Genomic DNA, 21,447 nt, shown 5'->3' on the forward strand with positions numbered 1-21,447 from the left:
ACTGTGGAAACTTCCGTGATTCTTATTCAGGATCTCTTGAACAATATTTTTCTTATAAAATTACTAAATTAAAAAATACTAGTTTTTGAATACCACTTCAGGATCCATTAGACCATACGGAGGCACCCACACCAGCACCTCTGTTCTGACTTGATCTGTGTAGTTCTGCTCCGATGCAGACAACGTTAGTTTTACTGTTCAAATAGGGAAACTGAGGCTCGAGATCTCGCCTCGATGGGGTTGATCACTGTGGCTCCTGGCTGAGGCTCAAGGATGGGCCTGCAGATGCTGTGTCGGGACCGACTTACTGTGTCCGCAGCTCTTCCCCCAATGGTGTCCCTGTGCTCCCTTCGCTGTCCCCCTTCTGTGACCTTAGTGTCTGTCATACATGTTCACATGACACCATTGCCCACAGTGCACACTTTTAACCCAAACTACAGACCTACTTTTGAGGAAAATGGCTGTATTTGTTGATCCCTCATCCAGGATGGTCCTGTGGTGCGTCCTACTCCTGATTCAGAGCTTGAGTTGCTCAGGATGCTGACCACTGAGCATACTGAGAGGTCTCCCAGGTGTGAACCCATGCGTTTAGAGTGAAAGAATGTAAAAGCCAATCTCACCTGTCCTACGTTGACTTGGTGTTGAGGTAATATTTGGGATGTGCCAAGTAATCAGAATGAATGTTTTTATAATTTTATCTGGTTTTTGTTGCTACTTTTTGTGTGCCGACTAGGACATGTAAACTGCACGAGAATCACGTGTGCGGCTTATATAATTTTCCACTGGTTCTCGGTGCTTTAGTTGATGGAGTTTTGGACCTTTAGAACTAGCTTTCTGTCTTAGCTCCTCTCGTTAATCAGGTTCACGCTTATCCTCCGTGAAGTAATATATCTTTGCCTATAAAATGAAAGCAAATATTTACTTTCATGACCCAGTAATAGCTACGTAGATTTAATGACTAAATCCAGACCCTGGCTGGGACAGATGCTTGAAAATATTACTCTGGCGTTCACCTTGACAAGGGTTTCCATGCTGGCTACACAACTTGAAAATTTCGGTTTGGGATAAAGTCATTTACTATTTTATGTCTAGGTTTCTTCTTGATTATGAAGGATATGCCATGGAGTTACAGGAGTTAAAGAACATATAAGGGATTTACTCATTCCTCCTGGGGCTTAGAGCAAACACCCAGTAAATGGTATTTTTAGCCCCCACGGATCCATGTGTTTGAATGCCTGGCTATAAATAGTAGTGCTATTAGGAGGTGTGGCCTTGTTGGAGGAGGTGTGGCCTTACTGGAGGAGATGTGGCCTTATTGGAGGAGGTGTGGCCTTATTGGGGGAGGTGTGGCCTTATTGGAGGAGGTGTGGCCTTGTTGGAGGAGGTGTGGCCTTGTTGGAGGAGGTGTGGCCTTGTTGGAGGAGGTGTGGCCTTATTGGAGGAGGTGTGGCCTTATTGGAGGAGGTGTGGCCTTGTTGGAGGAAGTGTGTCACTGGATAAACAGGCTTTGAGTTCTCCTAAGCTCAGGCTCCACTCAGTGTGGACTCTAGCCTCCTCCTGGCTGCCTGCAGAAGACAGTCTCTCCTTGCTGCCTGGGGATCAAGAGGTGGAACTCTCAGCTCTGTGGTTCCACTTCCTCTCTTGGGGTGCAGGCCGGGAAGGTTGTAGCGCAGTCCTGAATGGGTAGGTCAGCAGGAATTTGGTCCCTCCCTCACTGCTGTGGTTGGGGGGTATGTTCTCTGAGGATTTCAGTGAAACAGCTTGTGTTCTTTGTTCAGAGTTGACAAGGGCTGTATAAACCTTGGAGAGTGGGAAGGGGTTCATCAGAGGGTGAATGGTCATTGGCTGAGACTTAAGGAACTGGGAGTGCCTCATTTGCACGGAAAGGCATTCCAGGAAGTTGAATCTGTAATTTTGCCAAGGACTATGTGACCTTCCTCAGGTAGAGGATGTGGGGTCAGGCAGAGAAGAGGAAGTCCCTCTGTAAAAGGGAGTTTCCCAATTTTCCACTGAGCTCAGGGAGCTGTCTAGTCATGGTAGACTGCAACCTTAATAGCAGGGTTTCCCAACACAGTTCCTTCTCCAGCACCAGGCCTGCCTGTGTGCTGCCATGCCTCCTGCCATGGTGGTAATGGACTAAACCTCTGAAACTGTGAGCCAGCGTAAACTGAAATGTTTGCCTTTATAAGAGTTGCCTTGGTCATGGCGTCCCTTCACAGTGATGGAAACCCTAACCGAGATAGGAACTGTAACCTAATACCCCACTCCTGGGAAACCTCCCTGAGGTGGAGGGTTGGGGGTGGAAAGAAACCTCCCTGAGGCTAAATGGTCTACCCCAACCGGCTTTTATTTCTCTGTAGGGGTGCCTGTGACAGCCTCAATGTGTAACATTCTCTCTAGTCTATGCCGTGTGGATAGCAGTGATCTGTGAGGATTCATGAGATTATACTTTGCGAAGAATTATAGCTGGAAATTGAAGTTAGGACCCCAAGGAGCTGCCTTCCCCCCCCACCCCCCGTGCTCACCAAAGAGTATTCATGATAGCCACGGTATGGAAGCAACCTTTGTGCATCAATGTACCAGTAGACTAAAAAGAAAAAAGAAAAGGAAAAATCCTACCACATACTTATACCTACAGTAGAATATTACTAAAGTACAGTTAAATCTCACCATTTTCAATAACACAGATGGACCTAAAAGGCCATTAAGTCACACAGAGAAAGAAAAGTACTGTATGATTGGACTTGTATGAGAAACCTAAAATGGGTGACATCACTTCCCATGTAGGGAGATCTGAGCTGCATGTCTCTGTGGTACGAGGGCTGGAAAGAGTGGAGAGAAAGCCAAGCAGAGAGTGTTTCAAGAAGGAAGAAAAGTGGGTGCGGGAGATGGCTCAGTGGATAAAGTGCTTACTGCGCAAGAGCGAGGCAGATCCCCTGAACCGATGAAAAAACCATGGTGGTTGCCTGTAATGCCAGCACTCAGGAGTCAGAGACAGATGATCCCTGGGGCTTCAACTAGACAACTGGTGAGCTCTGGGCTAAACTGAGAGGTCCTGCCTCAAATGCATAGAGAAATTGAGGGAAACACTCGGGCAAACTCTGGGACTCCACATGCATATACATCTGTGTATGCCCATCTTGCACACTCGAACACACACACACACACACACACACACACACACACACACACACACATACCCTTTAAACGACAGAGGAGAGAAAAAAAATCTCTAAAATGCCTCAGAGAGGCGGGGAAGGAGGGGGAACCAGAGCCAGAGACACACAGACAGAGAAACAGAGACAGAGAGAGACAGAGACAGAGAGACAGAGATGATGAGAGATCTAATACGTTTAGCCACAGAGAAATTGCTGATGACCTTGGTTGTCTCTAGAGAGTGAGTGATCTAGAAGGCGGTGATCAGATAAGATACAAGGCAGGTACTTGAGGACAAAAAGTGAAGACACTGACTTCTCTTTAAAGAGTCTGTCTAAAAGGGAAGTAGCAAGGAAAGGGAGTTGACTTGTGTCTAAGAGGTGATGGAAAGAACTTACGTCCACAGAAAGGTTAAGGGGAAGGACTGAGGAGCATCATGGGAGGCGTGGGGGTGAGGCACTGGAGCAAGTAGAAGATGAGGCTCAGGGCAGGTGGAGGGGTTAGCCTTTGACAGGGAAAACACCCTCTACTGAAACAGGAGGAGGGGTGAGTGTGGGGCCAGTGTGTAGGCCTGTGACTGCTGGAAGATGCAGGGCCTCTTGGTTCAGCTTTAGCCGAAACATGAACCAAGAGTGAACATCTAGCTAACAGGCTAAACAGCTGAGTGTAAGAAATCACAGCCTCATCTCGGCAAAGCCACTCAGCATGATGTCATTTCCTTGACTCCCCTACATGTGCGTTGATGACTCTAAAGGGGGACACAGACTCAGGCCAGCCCAGCCTAGCTGGTTTGGTGCTGTGACGGTTACTTTTAACTGTTAATTTGCCACAACCTAAATCACTTGGCATGGGGGGAAATTTGGATGAAGAATAATCCAGGTCAGGGTGGCCTGTGGGCGTGTCTATCGGAGATTGTTAATTGGTATAAGAAGCCCCATTTCACTGTGGGTTCCTAGGCAAAAGGGCATTGTATAGAGAGAGACAAAGCTGGAAGAGAGCCAGCAGGCTGTATGGATGCATTTGCTTCTGTCCTTGACTGTGGATGGAGAGTGAACAGCACCACCTTGACCTCTGCGATGGCCCATGACCCTGGGACTTTCACCCCATGAACCATTTTATTCCTCATGCTGCTTTTGGTCAGGGTGTTCTTTGTTAGACAGAAAAGTAGCTAGGACGAGGACCTTAATAAAATGTTCTGGAGAAGGTCACACTGGGAGGGGAGATGGTGCCTTCTACTGGGAGCCTGGGTTTCTTAGAGAGTTGGCACACAGTAGAAGAAGAAGTGTTGAATCAGGAAACTGGATTTGGAGTTAGTGTCTTTCCTGTAGACTGCAGTAAGACTGAGAGCAAACCTTCACCTTTGTGATCTATTTCCCAGCCTGGACGTGAGTGAAATGCCTTCTAATGTCCCGGGGCTTCAGGATTGAGGACTGTGTGGGTCACTGTTACACAAGGTGTCTAGAGCAGGGTGTGACTTGCACACTCAGAGCTGGCAGCCTGCCCACCGCCACCTCCTCTGCTTCCTCAACCCTGCTGTGATGAAGGGTGAGTCATTTTCCCCTCCATTACACCGAGCCTCTGCCTCCCCATCCTTGCTCCCCTCAGAGGCAGACTGTGGGGGTTTAAAGATGCAGCAGAGGACTGTGGGGTGAAGAGCTCTAGAGAAATGTGACCGATGGGCCTGTCTGACTTTCTGTGCGCTGTTTCCTTGTTGGCGGGAACACTCCCAGCCCCATCCATGCAGGCCTGTGGAGAGCACCTAGGACAGAAACATGCCTTGCTCAGATGTCCTACAGAGAGGTTGGGGTGGGGGGCATGAACCAGAGATACTACACTGGGAGAAATGGCATCTGCCTTAGGGAGCTCAGCCTGGCTGAGGGAGTCACTGGACCAAGCTTGTGAACAGTACTGGGCATAGAACCAGAACATGCACTTAGGAGCCTACCCTCAGGAAGTAGGTTGGGTGGTTCTATGTCAATTTGACACAAGCTATAGTCATCTGAGAGGAGGGTACCTCTCAACTGAGATGCTGTCTTTATAACGTCCAACTGTAAGTAGGTAGGTAGGACATTTTTGTTTTTAAATTAGTAATTAATGAGGGATGACCCAGCCCATCGTGAGTGGTACCATCCCTGGGATGATGGCCATGGGTTCTATAAGAAAGCACGCTGAGCAAGTCATGAGGAGCAAGTCAGTAAGCAGCACTCCTTCATGGTCTCTGCTTCAGCTCCTGCCTTCAACTTACTGTCCTGACTTCCTTTGATGATGAACAGTGTTGTGGAAGTGCAAGCCAAATAAAACGTTTCCTCCCCAGGTTTGCTTTGGTCATGGCTCAGTATCACAGCACTAAACATACTAACTGGGATAGGGAGTATGGTAGAAATGCTGCTAGCTCTTTGCCTTCCTAAACTTCACTCGTATAGGATGACCAAAGGAAGATACTAGAAACACCTGACCATGCTGCTGAGGGCAGAGACGTTGGTAGGAGCGCTGTGTTATGGTTCCAGGACTTGCAGACCAGCACATTTGCTGGTTTTGTGTGTCAACTTAACACAAGCTGGAGTTGTCACAGAAAAAGGAGCCTCAGTTGAGGAAATGCCTCCATGAGACCCAGCTGTAAGGCATTTTCTCAACTAGTGATCAAGGGGGGAGGACTCAGCCCATTGTGGTGGTGCCGTCCCTGGGCTGGAAGTCTTGGACTCTATAAGAGAGCAAGCTGAGCAAGCCAGGGGAAGCAAGCCAGTAAGTAGCATCCCTCCATGGCCTCTGCATCAGCTCCTGCTTCCTGACCTGCTTGAGTTCCTGTCCTGACTTCCTTTGGTGATGAACAGCAATGTGGAAGTGTAAGCTGAATAAACCCTTTCCTCCCCAACTTGCTTCTTGGTCACGATGTTTGTGCAGGAATAGAAACCTTGACTAAGACAACATTCTAGATGAGTATCCTGTTCTCCACACTGGGCCAAGCTTGTGGAAAGCACTGAGTGTGGAAGGGAGACATACACTTAGAGATACCTGCCCTAACTTTGAGCCCAGAAGATCTGGCCCTTTGGAAGATAGCAACCCTTTTCTCTGTCTCTCTGTCTCTCTGTCTCTCTGTCTCTGTCTCTGTCTGTCTGTCTCTCTCTCTCTCTGTCTCTGTCTCTCTCTCTCTGTGGTGTGAAGGTCAGAGGTCAACCTCAGTCGTCATTCCTAAAGTTCTGTCCCCTGTCCCCCTTTTTCCTGATAGTCTCTCACTGGCTTGGCTCTGAGCAGACAAGGCTGGGCAGCCTTCTACTTCAGAGATGTCCTTGTCTTTCCTTCTCCAGTTTTGGGATTACATTCATGGGACACTGGGGTTGAACCTAGGTCCTCATGCTTGTGCAGGAGGCACATTGTAGACTGACTTATCTCCCCAGCTCCCATAAGCCCTGAGGCAGACAATGACGAACTGAAGGACCGGGATGGGTTGAGGCTTTGCTGGATCAAAGCTGTTACCAGACTCCATCGCCATGTTCACCTCCTGGGGAGGAAGTTGGCCAATCTCATGAGGGATCTTCTCTGATCAATATGAATAATCAGTCACTTGTCGCTGTAGTTACTATAAATGGTGATTGTAGCCAGATAGCTTACTGGATGCAAAATGGTCTCTTGGTCAGGAAATTTTCTTAAGGGTATTGATTTTCTGTAAATAAAGTGCTTGCTCTGCAGAATTCCATGTTATTTCTGTTTTTCACAATGTCATGAGGACGCTAAGAGTTCACAGCAGAGTGACATACTCAAGAGCCTAAGTCAGACGCTTGAATCTGTCTCGAGCAGTCCTTCATAGCTTTCTCCACAGGCTTGTTAAGAGAATGTAAAGAGAATGTTTTTGCTCAGCAGTTAAGTGCTTGCCTTTAAATCCCCAGGAACCCATGTAGCTGCTGCCAGCCCATGCTCTAGCCACAGGAGGGAGGGAGGGATAAGAGCCCCGGAGCAAGGGAGCTGTGGAGACTAGTTATAGCTATGAACTCTGGCTGTCACCGAGAGACCCCACCTCAGTGAATACAGTGGAAGGTTGAGCAAGTTTGATTCCTTATATCCACCTTGGGTCTATACAACTAATTCACATATCCCCACATGTGTGATCTACACACATGCAAAAACTGTGCACACATGTGCAAATCATAACACATGAAAATGGGCAAGGAAAAAAACTCTAGTATCCAAATATACTTCTAAAACGATGGTCTTTGTGGTTAATGTGTAAGAGATGAATCTTGGAGATGGAAGGAGGAAGCTGCACACAATTCTCCATCCTCCTCCCGCTTACTTTGGTGTCTCCCTCAGATCCTCTTGAGTACTCCTGTAGGGGATGCTGCATGAGGAAAACGTGGTCAGCCTAGCACTGTGGAGAGATGTGGGTACCTTTGGTCCAGGCCTCTCTCAGGCAGGGGGTATTAGTGCCCTCAGAAGACTCAGAATAGAAAACCCCACTTAGAAATAATTGTGGATTTTATCAGACTGTCACAGGCATGGCCACTGCTCTCAGAAAGGACATCATCTTCCTGAGGGTTTGCTGCCCAGAACTCAGGAGCTGTGGGTGGCTTCAGTTTGCACCTAGCTGCTTGTGAGGAGAGTCTTATAGCTTTCTAGCTGGGTAGTCTATCCCTCAGACTGTGTCTTGGAAAACAGAACAAACCCTAAAACCCCATCTCCCTTTTCACCTGCCTTTTCCTTAGCTAGATTCATGGGCCCCTTTCCTCATAGCATTCATAATTCACCTACATTTGGTTGATATTTAAACACTAAGCTTATTTGAGATAACTGAATATTCCCAGACAGCTCTAAACAATGGAGCTAAATGGTCCCACATACCCGCCTCCTTCTCCTCACATACTTCTTCAGCCTGGGCAGCCATTTACTGTAATATTTTTATAACTGTGTTATCACAATTAAGTTATATAATTGGAATCATAAACCTGTAGTAAGACCTGGGTGATGGCACAGCCCATAAAGTACCTGCTTCACAAGAGTGAGGACATGGACTAGACCCCCAAACACGTGATAATACTCATGTGCACTTGGAATCCCAGCACTAGGAGGGCCAGATTGAAGATCCTTGGGCTAGCCAGTAGCTTTGCCTAGTTGGCTAGCTCCAGGCTAATGAAGAGACCCTATCTGAAAATAAACACATGCACATACATACACATGCATGCACACACACGTGAAGACACACATGCACACACACATGCACACCTCCCCCCAACATATGCACACATGCACATGTGCCCATACACATGAATACATATGCATGGACACATGCACACACACACATGCACACATACATGAACACACACGTGCACATACATTCACTTGCACACACATGCACGTGCATACACACATGCACATCGTATAGATGCATTCACGTGCGCACACTAAAGGTGTGTTATATAAATCACAAAGCTGAAAAATTTTTACTGAGGGTCAGGCAGGTAATTATGTCTAATGCACATTTTTGTGGTGCCGATTTGAGTTTTATGGTATATATATATATATATATATATATATATATATACACACACACACACACACCATATAGAGATATACCATATAGATATATGGTATAGATATATAGTGTTAGGGTTTGCTTAACCCTGTGTCCATTGAAGGCTATCTGAATTTCCGCTGATGTTTTCTCTATTAAGTGTCTATAAGTGTTTTCACATAGGTCTTCATGAGACCACATTTTGGACTTAAAGCTCAGCCATATGATTTTGCTTCCTGAGTCCCATAAGCTGCCACACTCTTTTGGGATGGCCACTCCATTTTACCTTCCTACTGAGGGTCTGATCATTTTCTTCTCACCGGCATTTTATGCCCAGCATGGCTGTTCATATCAGATATTTTGACAGGCATGCAGGAAAGTCTCCTTGTGGTTTCTGTGTTTTCCTAATGGCTAACGTGCTCCTTTGCTCTCTGTAAATCCATGTCGGCAATGCCTTTTACATGTTTTCTGACCGGATTGCTTTTCTCCTGTTGAATTGGAGGTCGGCATACTAGATCGTATGCTCTCCATGCTAGCTCTCTGTTGATGCTGTTTTGCAGGCGTTTGCTTCAACCACACCTGTCCAATCATCTTTGTAAAGCCCAGCAGGTCTTTTCTTCATTTACCAGTCATGGTTATGCCATTGAATGTAAGATCCTAAAGCTTTTCTCAGACATTTTCTCCTGAGATGTGGTTTTACATCCAGTCTACATCCAGTGATGTTTGAGTTCAGTTTTTGATAAGGTTTAAAGCACAGCTAAGGGTTTGGTTTTTGGCCTGCGAGGGGTCACACACCCCAGTGGTATGAAAGTCACGTGGGCATATTTGGGTGAGCCTTACCCTATCCTCTGATAATGTTGTTTCCTGCATCCAGTGTCCTGTTGACAGCCCAGTCTTAATTACAGAAGCTGTAGTTGTCTCGAAGTCAGCTACACCCATCCCACCACTTTCTTCTTTACTGAGGTATAATTGATCCTTTAGTAATGTCTCCCCCTCCCCTGAGGAGAGATTAAACAAAACCAAGAAACCCATATGTGTTTAATGTATATAATTTGGCAAGTTTCAACTACTTTATTCTTATTAAAAATTGCTTTGGGCATTCGAATTCTTTTTCCCTTCCACATAATTTTAGGGAGTTTTTTGAGCATATGTGTCTAGAAAGATTCTCGCTAGCATTTTGATAGGAGCTGTGCTAAACTTAGATGTCCACTTGGGGGGAATGGATATGTTTGGTGCGTTGGGACTTCCAAGTTCCGGCAATGGCGTCTCCTCGTTTCTTGGCTGTGTCTCATTGACATGTTGTTGTTTTCAACATTGGGGTGTAACACGCTCTTCTATACTTACACCATGTGTTTTTCAGCAGTTATAAATGGTAGTGTAACATTTCGGTGTTCGTGTCTATGGTAAAGGAATGCAGTGGCTTTTGTGTGTCTCTCTTGTCTTGTTGAACTTGCTAACTGCCCTGTTCCTTCTCCAGGTTTCCCCGTAGGTTCTCAGAGAACCCGTAGGGACACCACTGTGTCCTTTGCAAATGGGGGAGTTGTGTGACTTCCTCTGTGACCTGGTCACCTGTTCTTTCCTGTTTTGCTTTACTGTATGGCAAGACAGTGCTGAGGGAGAGTATGAGAGCCAGTGTCTTACCTTTCCTCATCTTAATGGCAAAGCTCTTGGGTTTTTGTGATAAAGTGAAAGGTTCGCCATAGGTCACAGGGCCTGTACCCCTCTACCACCCCTTTCCCACTTTCTCACTCCATCCCTCCTTTTCTTCCATTCCTTTGTAAATTTTAAAAAGATTTCCCCATATTCCTATATCCAAGTTGTTTTTTTTTAAATATTATGAATGGGTACTGAGCGTTATCAATCACCGATCTTTCAAATATCGAATCAACTTACACTTCTGAAATAGGCTGCTGTGGTAATTCATTTTCGAATACTGCTAAACGCTGCCTGCTGCCAGCTGTTAAGACTTTTCGTATATAGGTTTATGGGGCAGATTTGTAGTTTTCTATGCTGTCTTTGGCTTGGGAGTCGAGGTACCACTAATTTCGCAGGAAGAATTGCGAACTGTCCCCTCTGCTGGTGTTTTCTGCAAGAGGTTGTGCAAAGTTGCTGTGATTTCTGTCTTTAGATCTGGAAACATTCATCATGAAGACCCCCTGGGACTGAAGAGATCTGCTTTGGGAATTTAAACCTTGGTTTTTATCTGCTTTGGGGAGTCGAACAGTAAGAATTCAGTCCTTTGGTTTCGAGCTGTGGGTTGCCACGCTGTGTGCCTTTTGGGGATCCATTTGTTGAAGCGTCTAAGCACTGAGTCACCATAGCTTTTCGTTACTGTCTTTTCTGGTCTCCTGTGTTCCCAGGGGTTACTCTGACTCATTCACCCTTGGTCATTTGTTTGGTTTTTTTGTTTGTTTGTTTATTTGTTTTTTTGACAGTTTACATTGCTTTTCCTTTATATTTTATTGCTGGGGATTGAACCCAGGGCCTTGATCACTGAGCTACAAGCCAGCACCCCAGTCCCAGTGTTAGTTCTAATCTTTTAAAAACCACCGGCTGCTGTCCTTGTGCTTCCAAATGTCTCTGTCATTTAGCATTCCGTCTGCTGGCTTTCCTCTAGCTTGACAGAGGTTCTTAAGGTGAGGGGTTGGGTCACTGGTCAGGGCTCTCATTTCATCTTTGCACACCTCCCTTTCAGTTCTGCCTCAGTCGCACCCCACTGGTTCCGAGGTGTTGAGTTTTCATTCCCACCAAATTCAGCGTATTTTAAATCATCTTTTGATATGCCCTCTTTGGCCCATGAATTATTGAAGAATGCATTGTTTAGTGTTCAAGTGCTCGCATATTCTCTTGCTGTCTTTCCAGCGTGTGTGTGGGTATAGGACAGGCACTGTGTGGTTTTCTGTTAAGTGTTTGCGGCTGTCTGACGGACTGGCATGAGGTTCTCTCCATAACGCTCTGTGTGCCTCTGCTGTTGGGGGAAGAGAATTATATCAGTCTAAAAATCCCACTGCTTCTCGGTTTTATCAAATTCTACTTCTTCTTGTGAATCCTCTCATTTCCCCCTTCCCCTCCCTGCTTCCCCAGGGTAAGGATGGAACCCAAGGTCTCACATTAACTCTCTACCACGGAGCTCCATCTTCCACCCCTTTCTCTAGTCTTCTGCCTAGCACTGTGTCCTCTGTTGAGAGCGACGTGCTGTGGATGAGTTCCCTCTCCATTTCCATATTCTTTTTGCTTCGTGTACTCAGAAATCCTTTTCCACACATCCACATGAGGGTCGACCTGTCTTCCTGGTGGCTTGGTCCTCTCTAGCACTGTCCCCTTCTCTCTGAGTTGCAGTGGTCATGTCTGTAACAGAGCAGGAACTGCAGAAGGATTCCAGGTGTGTTTTCAAGTTACGGATTCTTCCACACCCCCGAGGCTTTGCTCATGAAGGTACCCATGGATTTTTTTTTTATAGTGGTTACTGTATTGGGGTCTGAAGTTTCTGACTCCTCTTTGCATCTGCTCATTTTGTGCCAGGATGTCCCGTGTTTCCATTTATTTTCCAGCTTGTCTGAATAATCTCGTGTTTGATGCTTCTGATGTCTGTGTGTCATTTCTGGTGCTGGTGTCTACTGATTAACCACTTTTCACTCGGTGTGCTATTTCTGTGGTTCTTTGCATAACGAATGGCGTTTGCAGACCTGGGCATTTTGAATATTGACTTTAGGTCTCTCTTAGAGCTTTAGTTTGGGGTGGTGCTCTTTTGTAACACTGGGGACAGGGCAGGCATCTCCCAGTTTCAGTCCACCTCGGTTGAAAGAACAAGTTGTCACTCTGTCTCTAGTGACACTGAGGGATGCACTGTGTAGCCCAGTCTAGCCTCCAACTTCCAATGATCCTCCTGCCTCAGCCATCTGGCATCAGGAGTGTGTGCCTCTGTGCCTGGCGGGGTGCTCCTCTCTGTGGGTGACAGGAGTGGCCCCTTCTCCCACTCTGGATTGACCTCATACCGCTGGGGTATGGTAAGATCTCAGGATCTTTCGTCTGCATGACTCACCCCTGCAGGATGAACTTTTGGGAGGGGAACAGGCTTTGCCACTCCTAGTACAATAATCTCTGAAAGCCCGTGGCTTCAGTAGCACAGTCATTGTCTAAGGGCTTTCTGTTCTGGGGAGCGTGGCATGGTGCCCTGACCTTTGGCTGGAGAAAATGGGTTGTGTGTGGAGAGTGGTATTGTCCGTGTGCCTTGGTGTTTCTAGGCTACTTGCCTCCTTTATTCAAAGACTGGGCACACCCGAGGAGCCAAGTCAAGGGAGTACCTGCTGTGTCTTTGTTCCTACTCCATCTTTTCAGCCTTCTATTTAATCGGTTTTATCTGTTTTGTTCTTTGAGCCCCTTTTTTTTGGCGAGGGGGGCAGGGTCTCAAGTGTCTCAGGTTGGCTTCAAACTCACTGTGTAGCCAAGGTGATTTTTCTGTCTTCCTCTCGCATTCTCCAGTGTTGGGGTTACGGGACCAGCACAATCACCTGGCTTATGGAATGCTGGGGTCAAACCCAGGGCTCCGTCCATGCTAGGAGAGCACTCTTCTGACTTAACCATACCTCAGCCCCCGTGTTTCCTTAATTGCTCTGATGAGAAAGTCCTTTTCACAGGAAGAGAAAGTCTATGACAAAGTCAGAACAGCTCTGAGCACAGGTGGAATGTGGACTCTTTTATACTCCCTGGCCCCCTTTTTCAGGAAGAGGGATCAAATCAGCCTTCCTTGCAGTTTGAATCCTCAACACAGAGTAATCCTCCATGTGTGTATAGGGCTGGGCTCCAAGCGGGGAGGCCCTGCGTTCTTTCTTCATTGCCAGATGCCCATGACCTATACCACATTGTTCCTGGCACAGAACAATAGATGTATAAATATTATGGGATAAACGTGCCTAATTCTTCTGCGTGGCTTCTCACGTGTCACATACAAAACTGACTAGAGGGAAACAAGTAGGTAGGGTTGTGCTTAGAAACGAGCAAGACAATAATAAATGTGTCTGAGTATTTAGCGCACTGCTCAGCTTGCCGTCCGCCAGATAACGGCCTGCCATCACGGCGGTATGAGCGCTTCCGTTAGCATGCTCACACAAATTCCTTCAGCATCTGCTATTGTAGCTAATGATCTGTTCCAAGTGTTGTGAGCATTTGCCATTGGCAGATCCAGATTGGTGAAATGCTTCTGTTAAATCCTAACTCTTTCTCTCTCCGTGTTGTTTTCTGGACAGGTCCTGCAGCTGGGTTCAGACATCCTCCCCCAGTACAAGCAAGAGGCGCCAAAGACACCCCCTCACATCATCCTACACTACTGTGTCTTTAAGACCACATGGGATTGGATCATCTTGATCCTGACCTTCTACACAGCCATCCTGGTCCCTTACAACGTCTCCTTTAAAACCAGGCAGAATAACGTGGCCTGGCTGGTGGTGGACAGCATCGTGGATGTCATCTTTTTGGTGGACATTGTCTTGAATTTTCACACCACCTTTGTCGGGCCAGCGGGGGAAGTGATCTCTGACCCCAAACTTATCCGCATGAACTACCTGAAGACGTGGTTTGTGATCGACCTTCTCTCCTGTTTGCCATATGACGTCATCAACGCTTTTGAGAACGTGGATGAGGTTAGTGCCTTTATGGGTGATCCAGGGAAGATTGGTTTTGCTGATCAGATCCCACCACCACTGGAGGGGAGAGAGAGTCAGGTACATCCCTCAAATCTTGGACCTTGTTGTCATGTCTTTAAAGCTGAATGAAATGCGGGTGGTCAGCACAAGAGTCGTTGAATGGGTGGGAGGCAGCATGAGCCATGGCCACAACAAAGGGAGCATGCACCATGGGTATCCTGCCTGCTGTTCCTGTCCTCTGGAGGTCTGGAGGTCCTGCATGTCGTTGAGTGGGTGTGAAAGAGACCAAGGGCTCACTCTTCCTCCACGTGGAGTGCAGCTGCTGGCTCAGGGAAGGGAGGCTGCAGAAGCAGTCATGCATGGCCACTGCACCAGGGAGCCTTCCCTTTGGTGCTCGATTTCTGGATGTGAACCTGTTGGGCATTCTGATGATGGGTTTTTTCTTTATCTGCCCCATGCTGGCTGTTCCACAGGCTGTAATGGATGGAAACTGAGGCAATTTCTGTTCTCCCGGGGAAATGTTGCAATGAGTTGTTTCTTTGCTAGTGTTGGTTTTGGAGGTAATTGTTTGTTGGGCTACTCTGATATGCAGGTGCTGGGGTTGTGTGGAGTCTCAGCTTGTAAATACTTTGTAACCATGTTGAGACCCGGACATGATCAGGCAGCCGATGAACAGGTGCCTGAGACAGCTGTGGCAGGAAGGGCTCCAGGGCTGGTGAAGAGCCAATGTCTCTTTTCGAAAAAGCAAGGATGCCAAGTCACCGCAAGGAACACTGTAGATCTTATCTGGATGATGCTTGGAGGGAAGTTTTCCTCCATTCCGGATTAAGATAAAACAGCTTGCTTGATAAGCCTCCAGCTTGTTCGGCACCAGGACCTCATTGTCTCTGATTACAGAGGGTCAGGAGGATTAACTGTGGGCAACTAGGCAGCCATCTGGAGGCCAAGCTGAGGCATGGTACATCCTCTGGGGTAAAGATAGCCATGGAAGGAAGAATCTACTTCCATTCATGGTAGCAATCAATGACTGAGGGCATCTCCATGCCTCTGTCTTCAGACCTGCACAGCAGTAGCTGAAGGCATCAGCTGCTTCCTGTGGAGAAACCAAAGAGCCATGTTGCTGTACAGCTGAGGGGTAGCTGTCCTACCAAGCAATGCCAAGATCAGAGTGTGGAGCACAGAGCATTGATACACACCTGCTCCAGAATGGCCCCAGCTATGTTTGTTTCAAAGTACTTTATTTTTGAGATGGTGCCTTGTGTAGTCAGTCTAGAACTTGGTATGTAGCTGGCTTTAAACTTGTAATCCTCCTGCCTCAGCCTCCTCAGTGCTGGTATTATAGGGGTGTGCAAACAGGATCAGTTGTTAATACAGGATAAAATTGCAAGGGCTAATTCCTAGATACCTTCGGCGAGTTTTGCAAGATTCAATGAGTCTGTCAGACCAGAGAGGACAGAATCCCGTATGGAGAGGAAGTTGGCATTCTTCAATGTGAACTGCAGAGCATTGTGGGAGGTGTCTGACTCTCGACAAAGTTATGCTGTTGGCTTATATAATTCAAATATATTATTGTAATCTAAGGGAGATTTCATACACACATGGGAAGTTAAATTTTATACAAAAATAAACAAACACTTGAGTGGCTGTGAGAGAGCTCAGCGAATAAGAGTGCTTGTGAGAGCAAGAGGACCTCAATTCAGTTAATAGCACACAGGTTAAACTGTGCATGTCCATAGCCCCATTGCCGGGAGTGCAGAGACAAGTGAATTCCGGGAGCTCTCTGGCCAGCCAGCCTAACTGGAACTGAGCTTCAGTTTCAGTGAGAGACCCTGTCTCAGAAAATAAGGTGGAGAGCGATAGAAGAAGAGCCAGATGTGTTTCTCTAGATTCTGTATACCATGCATAGCATGCTTACACACATGCACACGTACACACGCACACACGCAGGCACATACCCACACACCCACACATACCACACACACATACACACACATGCACACACACACACACGTGTGTGCACACATGCACCGTGCACACACCATGCACACATGTATACACACACACATTGGGGCCCAAGAGTCTCCTCACAAACACATGATCACTAATCTCAGTCAGACAGGGATAGTGTTTTAAGTATACACCCCAGGACTAATCAATCAGGGCCATGATTCAGGCTTGGGAGCTGAACCATGACATTAAGTTAAGATCCTACAGTGTTTTTAAGCCACAGACATCTGTGGCAAGTATACATATGTACATATGAACATGATTCCACCAACTGGAATTTAGGGATAGGGAATTTCCTTAGCAACACGTCTTTGTTGAACATTTATCCTGGTCCCATTGGTTGGGGTATTCAACTGTGGCAGGGGACTTGCCTTGTCTAACATTCATGTCCTTACTTGTCCACCAGGATGGGACTTGTCTAACATTCATGTCTTAACTAACCAGGATGTCGGTCACCCACATACATGTCTCTTTCTGCCAAGTAGGACGTCAGTTCCCAGGGAGGTCTTGGGAACTTAAACTTGACTTGGCCCCTACTCAAAATGGAAGTCTTATTTCACATAGTTTCTTACATTGGCGCAGGTATCTCTTATGTCCGGGTCTGTCCGAGGGTTAGCTTACTGAAGCAAATGCCATAAAATCTTACACACAGGTTCATATTGGGAGCTGTCTGTATCTCAAGAAAGTTATGCTATTGGCTTATATAATTCAAATATATTATTGTAACCTAAAAGAGATTTCATATACACATGGATGGTTGGTTTGGGTCCAAGATTATTGTGGGTAACTATACAAAACAGTTCTTCTGACTTCTATCCTGATTGGTTTCCAAGGGCCCAGAACATAACAGAATATGCAGTCAACTTGGGCGTGAGAAAGTTTCCTAGTAACAGCAGAAACAACTTAGAAAATTTCCTTATAATATTAGGAACAGCATAAAATGTCAGGCTAGCCAGGTAACAGTTACCTAGGACTTAATGTTCTACCTAGATTTTAACATTCCATCTAGGCCTTAATATTTTACCTAGACCTTAACACACATGCATATATATACTATACACACACATACACCACACATATACATATACATATATACAAACATATATGTGAGTGTACACACAAATATACATGTGTGTACACATATATACACATACACAATATATATGTGTACATGCATGAATACATATACATGCATATACACACATGCACATACTCATACAGCCACATAGGTTTGTAAAATAAGCCATGTGCTATTTATAGCAGTGGCATTGAAATTTTGCAGCTAAACACGACAGCTTCAGTTCCCATGAGTTCACATTAGGATCTGGCAGCGCTGCAAACATGTATGAAAGATTGTCTCCCCAGCCTAGAGGCTAACAGGACGGAAAGCTTGTTCTTAGGCACTGTGTGCTGGGTTGAGAAACCTTCCCTTTTGAGCACTGTAGACACAGCCCCTGATTTGCAGATTTGTGGGATGGATTGGTTTAGGAAAGGCATCTGTTATCAGTGGACTTCGTATTGGAAAGAGCTTGGAGCCAGAGGTCTGACCACCTCATGATCATAAGTAGCAGTTCCTGCATTAAGGGATTCAGGACGGACAACTTTTAAAGCTTTGGACGACTGCTGACTGTGCCTTTCACACCAACTGTGGTATGTTGGGAGATGTGTGAGGAAGTTGGGGACAGGGTCCCTGATCCTCCTATGGTCACAGCTGCAGCTCTGTTCATGTCACCCTGAGCCCCTGCCAGCTCCAGCCTCAGACCTACTGGGCTCTAAGTCTGTTCTGTGTTGCCCCAGATGTTCTTTGATAAAACAAGAGGTCTTACCTTTGCCCTTTGTCCTGCAGTGCCATGGAAGGAAAGTGAAATGGGTGAGATGGTTAGTGGAGGTTGAAAGGAGGTCACTGGAGGTCAGAGATGAATAGGCTCTTCTGAGCTCACTGGAAAGAAAGCAGACGGGTGTGGGGAGCTGCCTCTCACATGAGCTCACAGAACTATTTGGGCCCCTTCTGCCCCATCTTCATCTTCCCAGTGACAGATTTGATAAAACAGGAGCACACCACACTGAAGTGAATCAACTGACTCGAGCTGCTAACCTGTGCTTACCCCTTGGCTTGTGAAGTGTGGAGGAGACAGATGTGGTGTTGACCCAATGCCTAATAAAGGGCAGATCCACTGGTCCCTGAGAGCACCCTTTATGAAAAGCTACCATTAAGTTAAGCTAATGGAGTGGAGGGCCAGGCCAGCAGCAGGTAGAGGTGAGGAGGCCATGAGGTCTGTTTTACTACTTTCCCTAAGAGTTAGTCTAGGGGAAAGTGTAGCGAAGTCCCTTAATGAATGTCTTAGTTAGGGTTTTACTACTGTGAAGAGACACCATGACCAAGGCAACTCTTACAAAGGAAAACACTTCACTGGGGCTGGCTTACAGGTTTAGAGGTTCAGTCCATTATCGTCCACGTGGGAATATGGCAGCGTCTAGGCAGGCATGGTACAGGAGAAGCTGAGAGTTCCATATCTTTATCCGAAGGCAAACAAAAGGAGACTGGTTCCCAAGTGGCTAGGTGGAGGGTCTCCAAGCCCACCTCCAGAGTGACACACTTCCTCCGACAGGTCCAAACCAACCCCAACAAGGACACACCTCCTAATAGGCCACTCCCTAGGCCAAACATTCAAACCACCACAAGGACAATGAAGTGATCTAATTAATGGCCCAGTGACTCATATTCCATCCCTGTTCTCACCTCACCATTGGCTGGGGCTGTAGCACTGCTGATCTAAGACTGCGATTCCCTCTGGTCCACATTCTTATCCTGGGAGAGTGTAGGAAGAGTGAAGAAAATACTGACTCATTCGTCATAAAAATGTGCATAGAGCGTAATCGACTGTCCCTGGTGTCCTCACAGTTATGCCAGAGGGCTGTGTGCCAGTGCAGACCACCAAAGACAAGGGACAAGACCACAGTGTCATTGCTGTATGTCTGTGTGTGCATGTGTGTGTGCGTGTGTGTGTGTGCGTGTGTGCGTGTGTGCGTGTGTGTGTGTGTGCGTGTGTGTGTGTGCATGTGTGTGTGTGTGCGTGTGTGCGTGTGTGCGCGTGTGCGTGTGTGTGTGCGCGTATGTCTGTGTGTGCATGTGTGTGTGTGTGCGTGTGTGTGTGTGTGCGTGTGTGCGTGTGTGTGTGTGCGTGTGTGTGTGTGCATGTGTGTGTGTGTGTGTGTTTTAGGGAGACTTGAAGGGAAAAGATTGGACCCAGCTCAGGTCTGGCTCACGAAAGAGCTGGATGGAGCTGCTAATGCCCATGGCTTTGCATCCCCGTGGCTTTGCATCCAGCTTGTGGCTATCACTCTCTTGGTGGTTCCAGCCGGAAAATGACCCTTTGTTTCAACTTGCTTTGCTTATATGTAGATGGCCTCCGTTTGCGTCATTGCCCGTCTGCGGGTAATCATCCGCTCCGGGTAATCGTCCTCTCTGGAGGCTGTTTGTGAATATGCCGCACATTAGTGCAATGGGTTAGAGGACAGAAGGCCTGCAACCTGGGCGAGCTGGAGCCTGGAAAAGGGTGTGTTGGAGCCCTTGGCAGACCGTTGGCCTGGCATGCTTTCTGGATTAAAATTAGGGTCCCGAGGGATGAAGCTTCCCCTCTCCTAAGGAAACCTTGTTGCTTGTTGCTCTTGCAGTGTGGAAGTACAGAGGGGAGAGAAAACTGAGTGTCTCTGGGTTGCTGTGTGCTGATGTGCTGGCCAGGAGTCACCCTTCTTGGCTGAGTGACATAGAGCAACCGAACCAGCTGGTGCCAGCGATCGGCTGATACTCACCGAGGGCGAGGCATGCTGCTGGCAGTGGGTTCTCTTCACCCTCCAAGGGCCCTAAATGCTTTACTCTGTGGGGAGTGAAGGAACTGTGAAGACACTGGAGGAGGGAAGGATGGGGGGGACTTGCCACCCTCCTCAGACTGCTTTCTCATGCTATCGCACTAGAGGGTTGGGTGGCCCGGAAGGCCAGGCTCTAGTTTCTGGGACCTTGTGAGCTTCTGTCACTTTAAATCACTGCTGCCTGGGAACCACACTGGGTCACCTTTCTGCTGGTAAAGACGCCTGCTGCAGCTGGTGTGGTGGTATAGGCCTAAGGCAGGATAGTACGTTCAAGGCCAGCCTTGGACATACTGCAAAACATTGCCTAAAAAGAAACCCAAAAAAACAAAAACAAAAAACCCCAAAACAAAAGAAGTCTGGCTCAGTGTTAAAAGCCTCTAATTTCAGCTATTCAGGAGGCTGAAGCAGGAAGGTGATGAATTTGAGACTTGCGTAGGCTAAATAGTGTAAACTCTGTGTCAACCTCACCCCTTCCCTCATTTTTTATGACCTGCACTCTCAGGCCCTGTAAAGCCCACAGCACCTCCAGTCTTTCACCCGAGCCTCTGCTTGAATGAGTCCCCCCATAAGACTTCCCACCCTGAGCGTGGCTCAGGAAGAAAACTGATAAAACGATAAATAAAAAACAACATCTGAACAGTTCTGCCTGCAGGGGGATTGCAGCGGTATCCACACCATCTCTGGAGTTAGACTCAGGCCACTGGCCATTGCTCATAGGTCACAGTCATCGGGAGAGAAACACCCACATCCGTGACTCCTGCTCCCACTGTCAAGACCCGGGATGAAGGATGAAGTCTGCGTGTCTGCTTTGGTTCTCGATTTTATCAACGTCATTGAGTGGCAGAAATCCTCAGCATAGACATGAGATATATAAAAGCCAAGGAAAGGGGACAGACTCAGGGACGTTACACTGTGAGTTAGTGTCTGTCGCTGGTGCCTCCACACAGTGACTAGTCTGAAAGGTCACTGATATACGTCAGAGGGCTACTGTAGGCTGCAAAGGTGAGTCAGTCTGCATCCAGACACAGGTTTCATCTCCTCTCCATATGCAGGAGACCCGGAGGAGGAGGAGGAGAAGGAGGAGAAGGAGGAGGAGGAGGAGGAGGAGGAGGAGGAGGAGGAAGAGGAAGAGGAGGAAGAGGAAGAGGAGGAGGAGGAGGAGGAGGAAGAGGAAGAGGAGGAAGAGGAAGAGGAGGAGGAAGAGGAGGAGGAAAGAGAGGAGGAGGAGGAAAAAGAGGAGGAGGAGGAAGAGGAGGAGGAGGAGGAGAA

The 21,447-nt window shown here is 47.2% G+C and overlaps 1 protein-coding gene across 4 annotated transcripts in view; it reads left to right on the forward strand.

Moving 5' to 3' along the window:
- Kcnh1 (potassium voltage-gated channel subfamily H member 1) overlaps nt 1-21,447 on the forward strand; it is a 302,612-nt gene that overhangs the window by 65,456 nt on the left and 215,709 nt on the right. For 2 of the 4 annotated variants that reach the window (NM_031742.3, XM_063272592.1), the window contains one exon: nt 13,906-14,298. In NM_031742.3, coding sequence (NP_113930.1) covers nt 13,906-14,298 — 393 coding nt within the window. Of the gene's footprint in view, nt 1-4,211; nt 4,702-13,905; nt 14,380-21,447 lie in introns of those variants that run through there. The other 2 variants (XM_063272593.1, XM_017598933.3) reach the window with 2 other exon arrangements.

Source organism: Rattus norvegicus, chromosome 13 (genome assembly GCF_036323735.1).
Source record: "Rattus norvegicus strain BN/NHsdMcwi chromosome 13, GRCr8, whole genome shotgun sequence".
Taxonomy (NCBI): domain Eukaryota; kingdom Metazoa; phylum Chordata; class Mammalia; order Rodentia; family Muridae; genus Rattus; species Rattus norvegicus.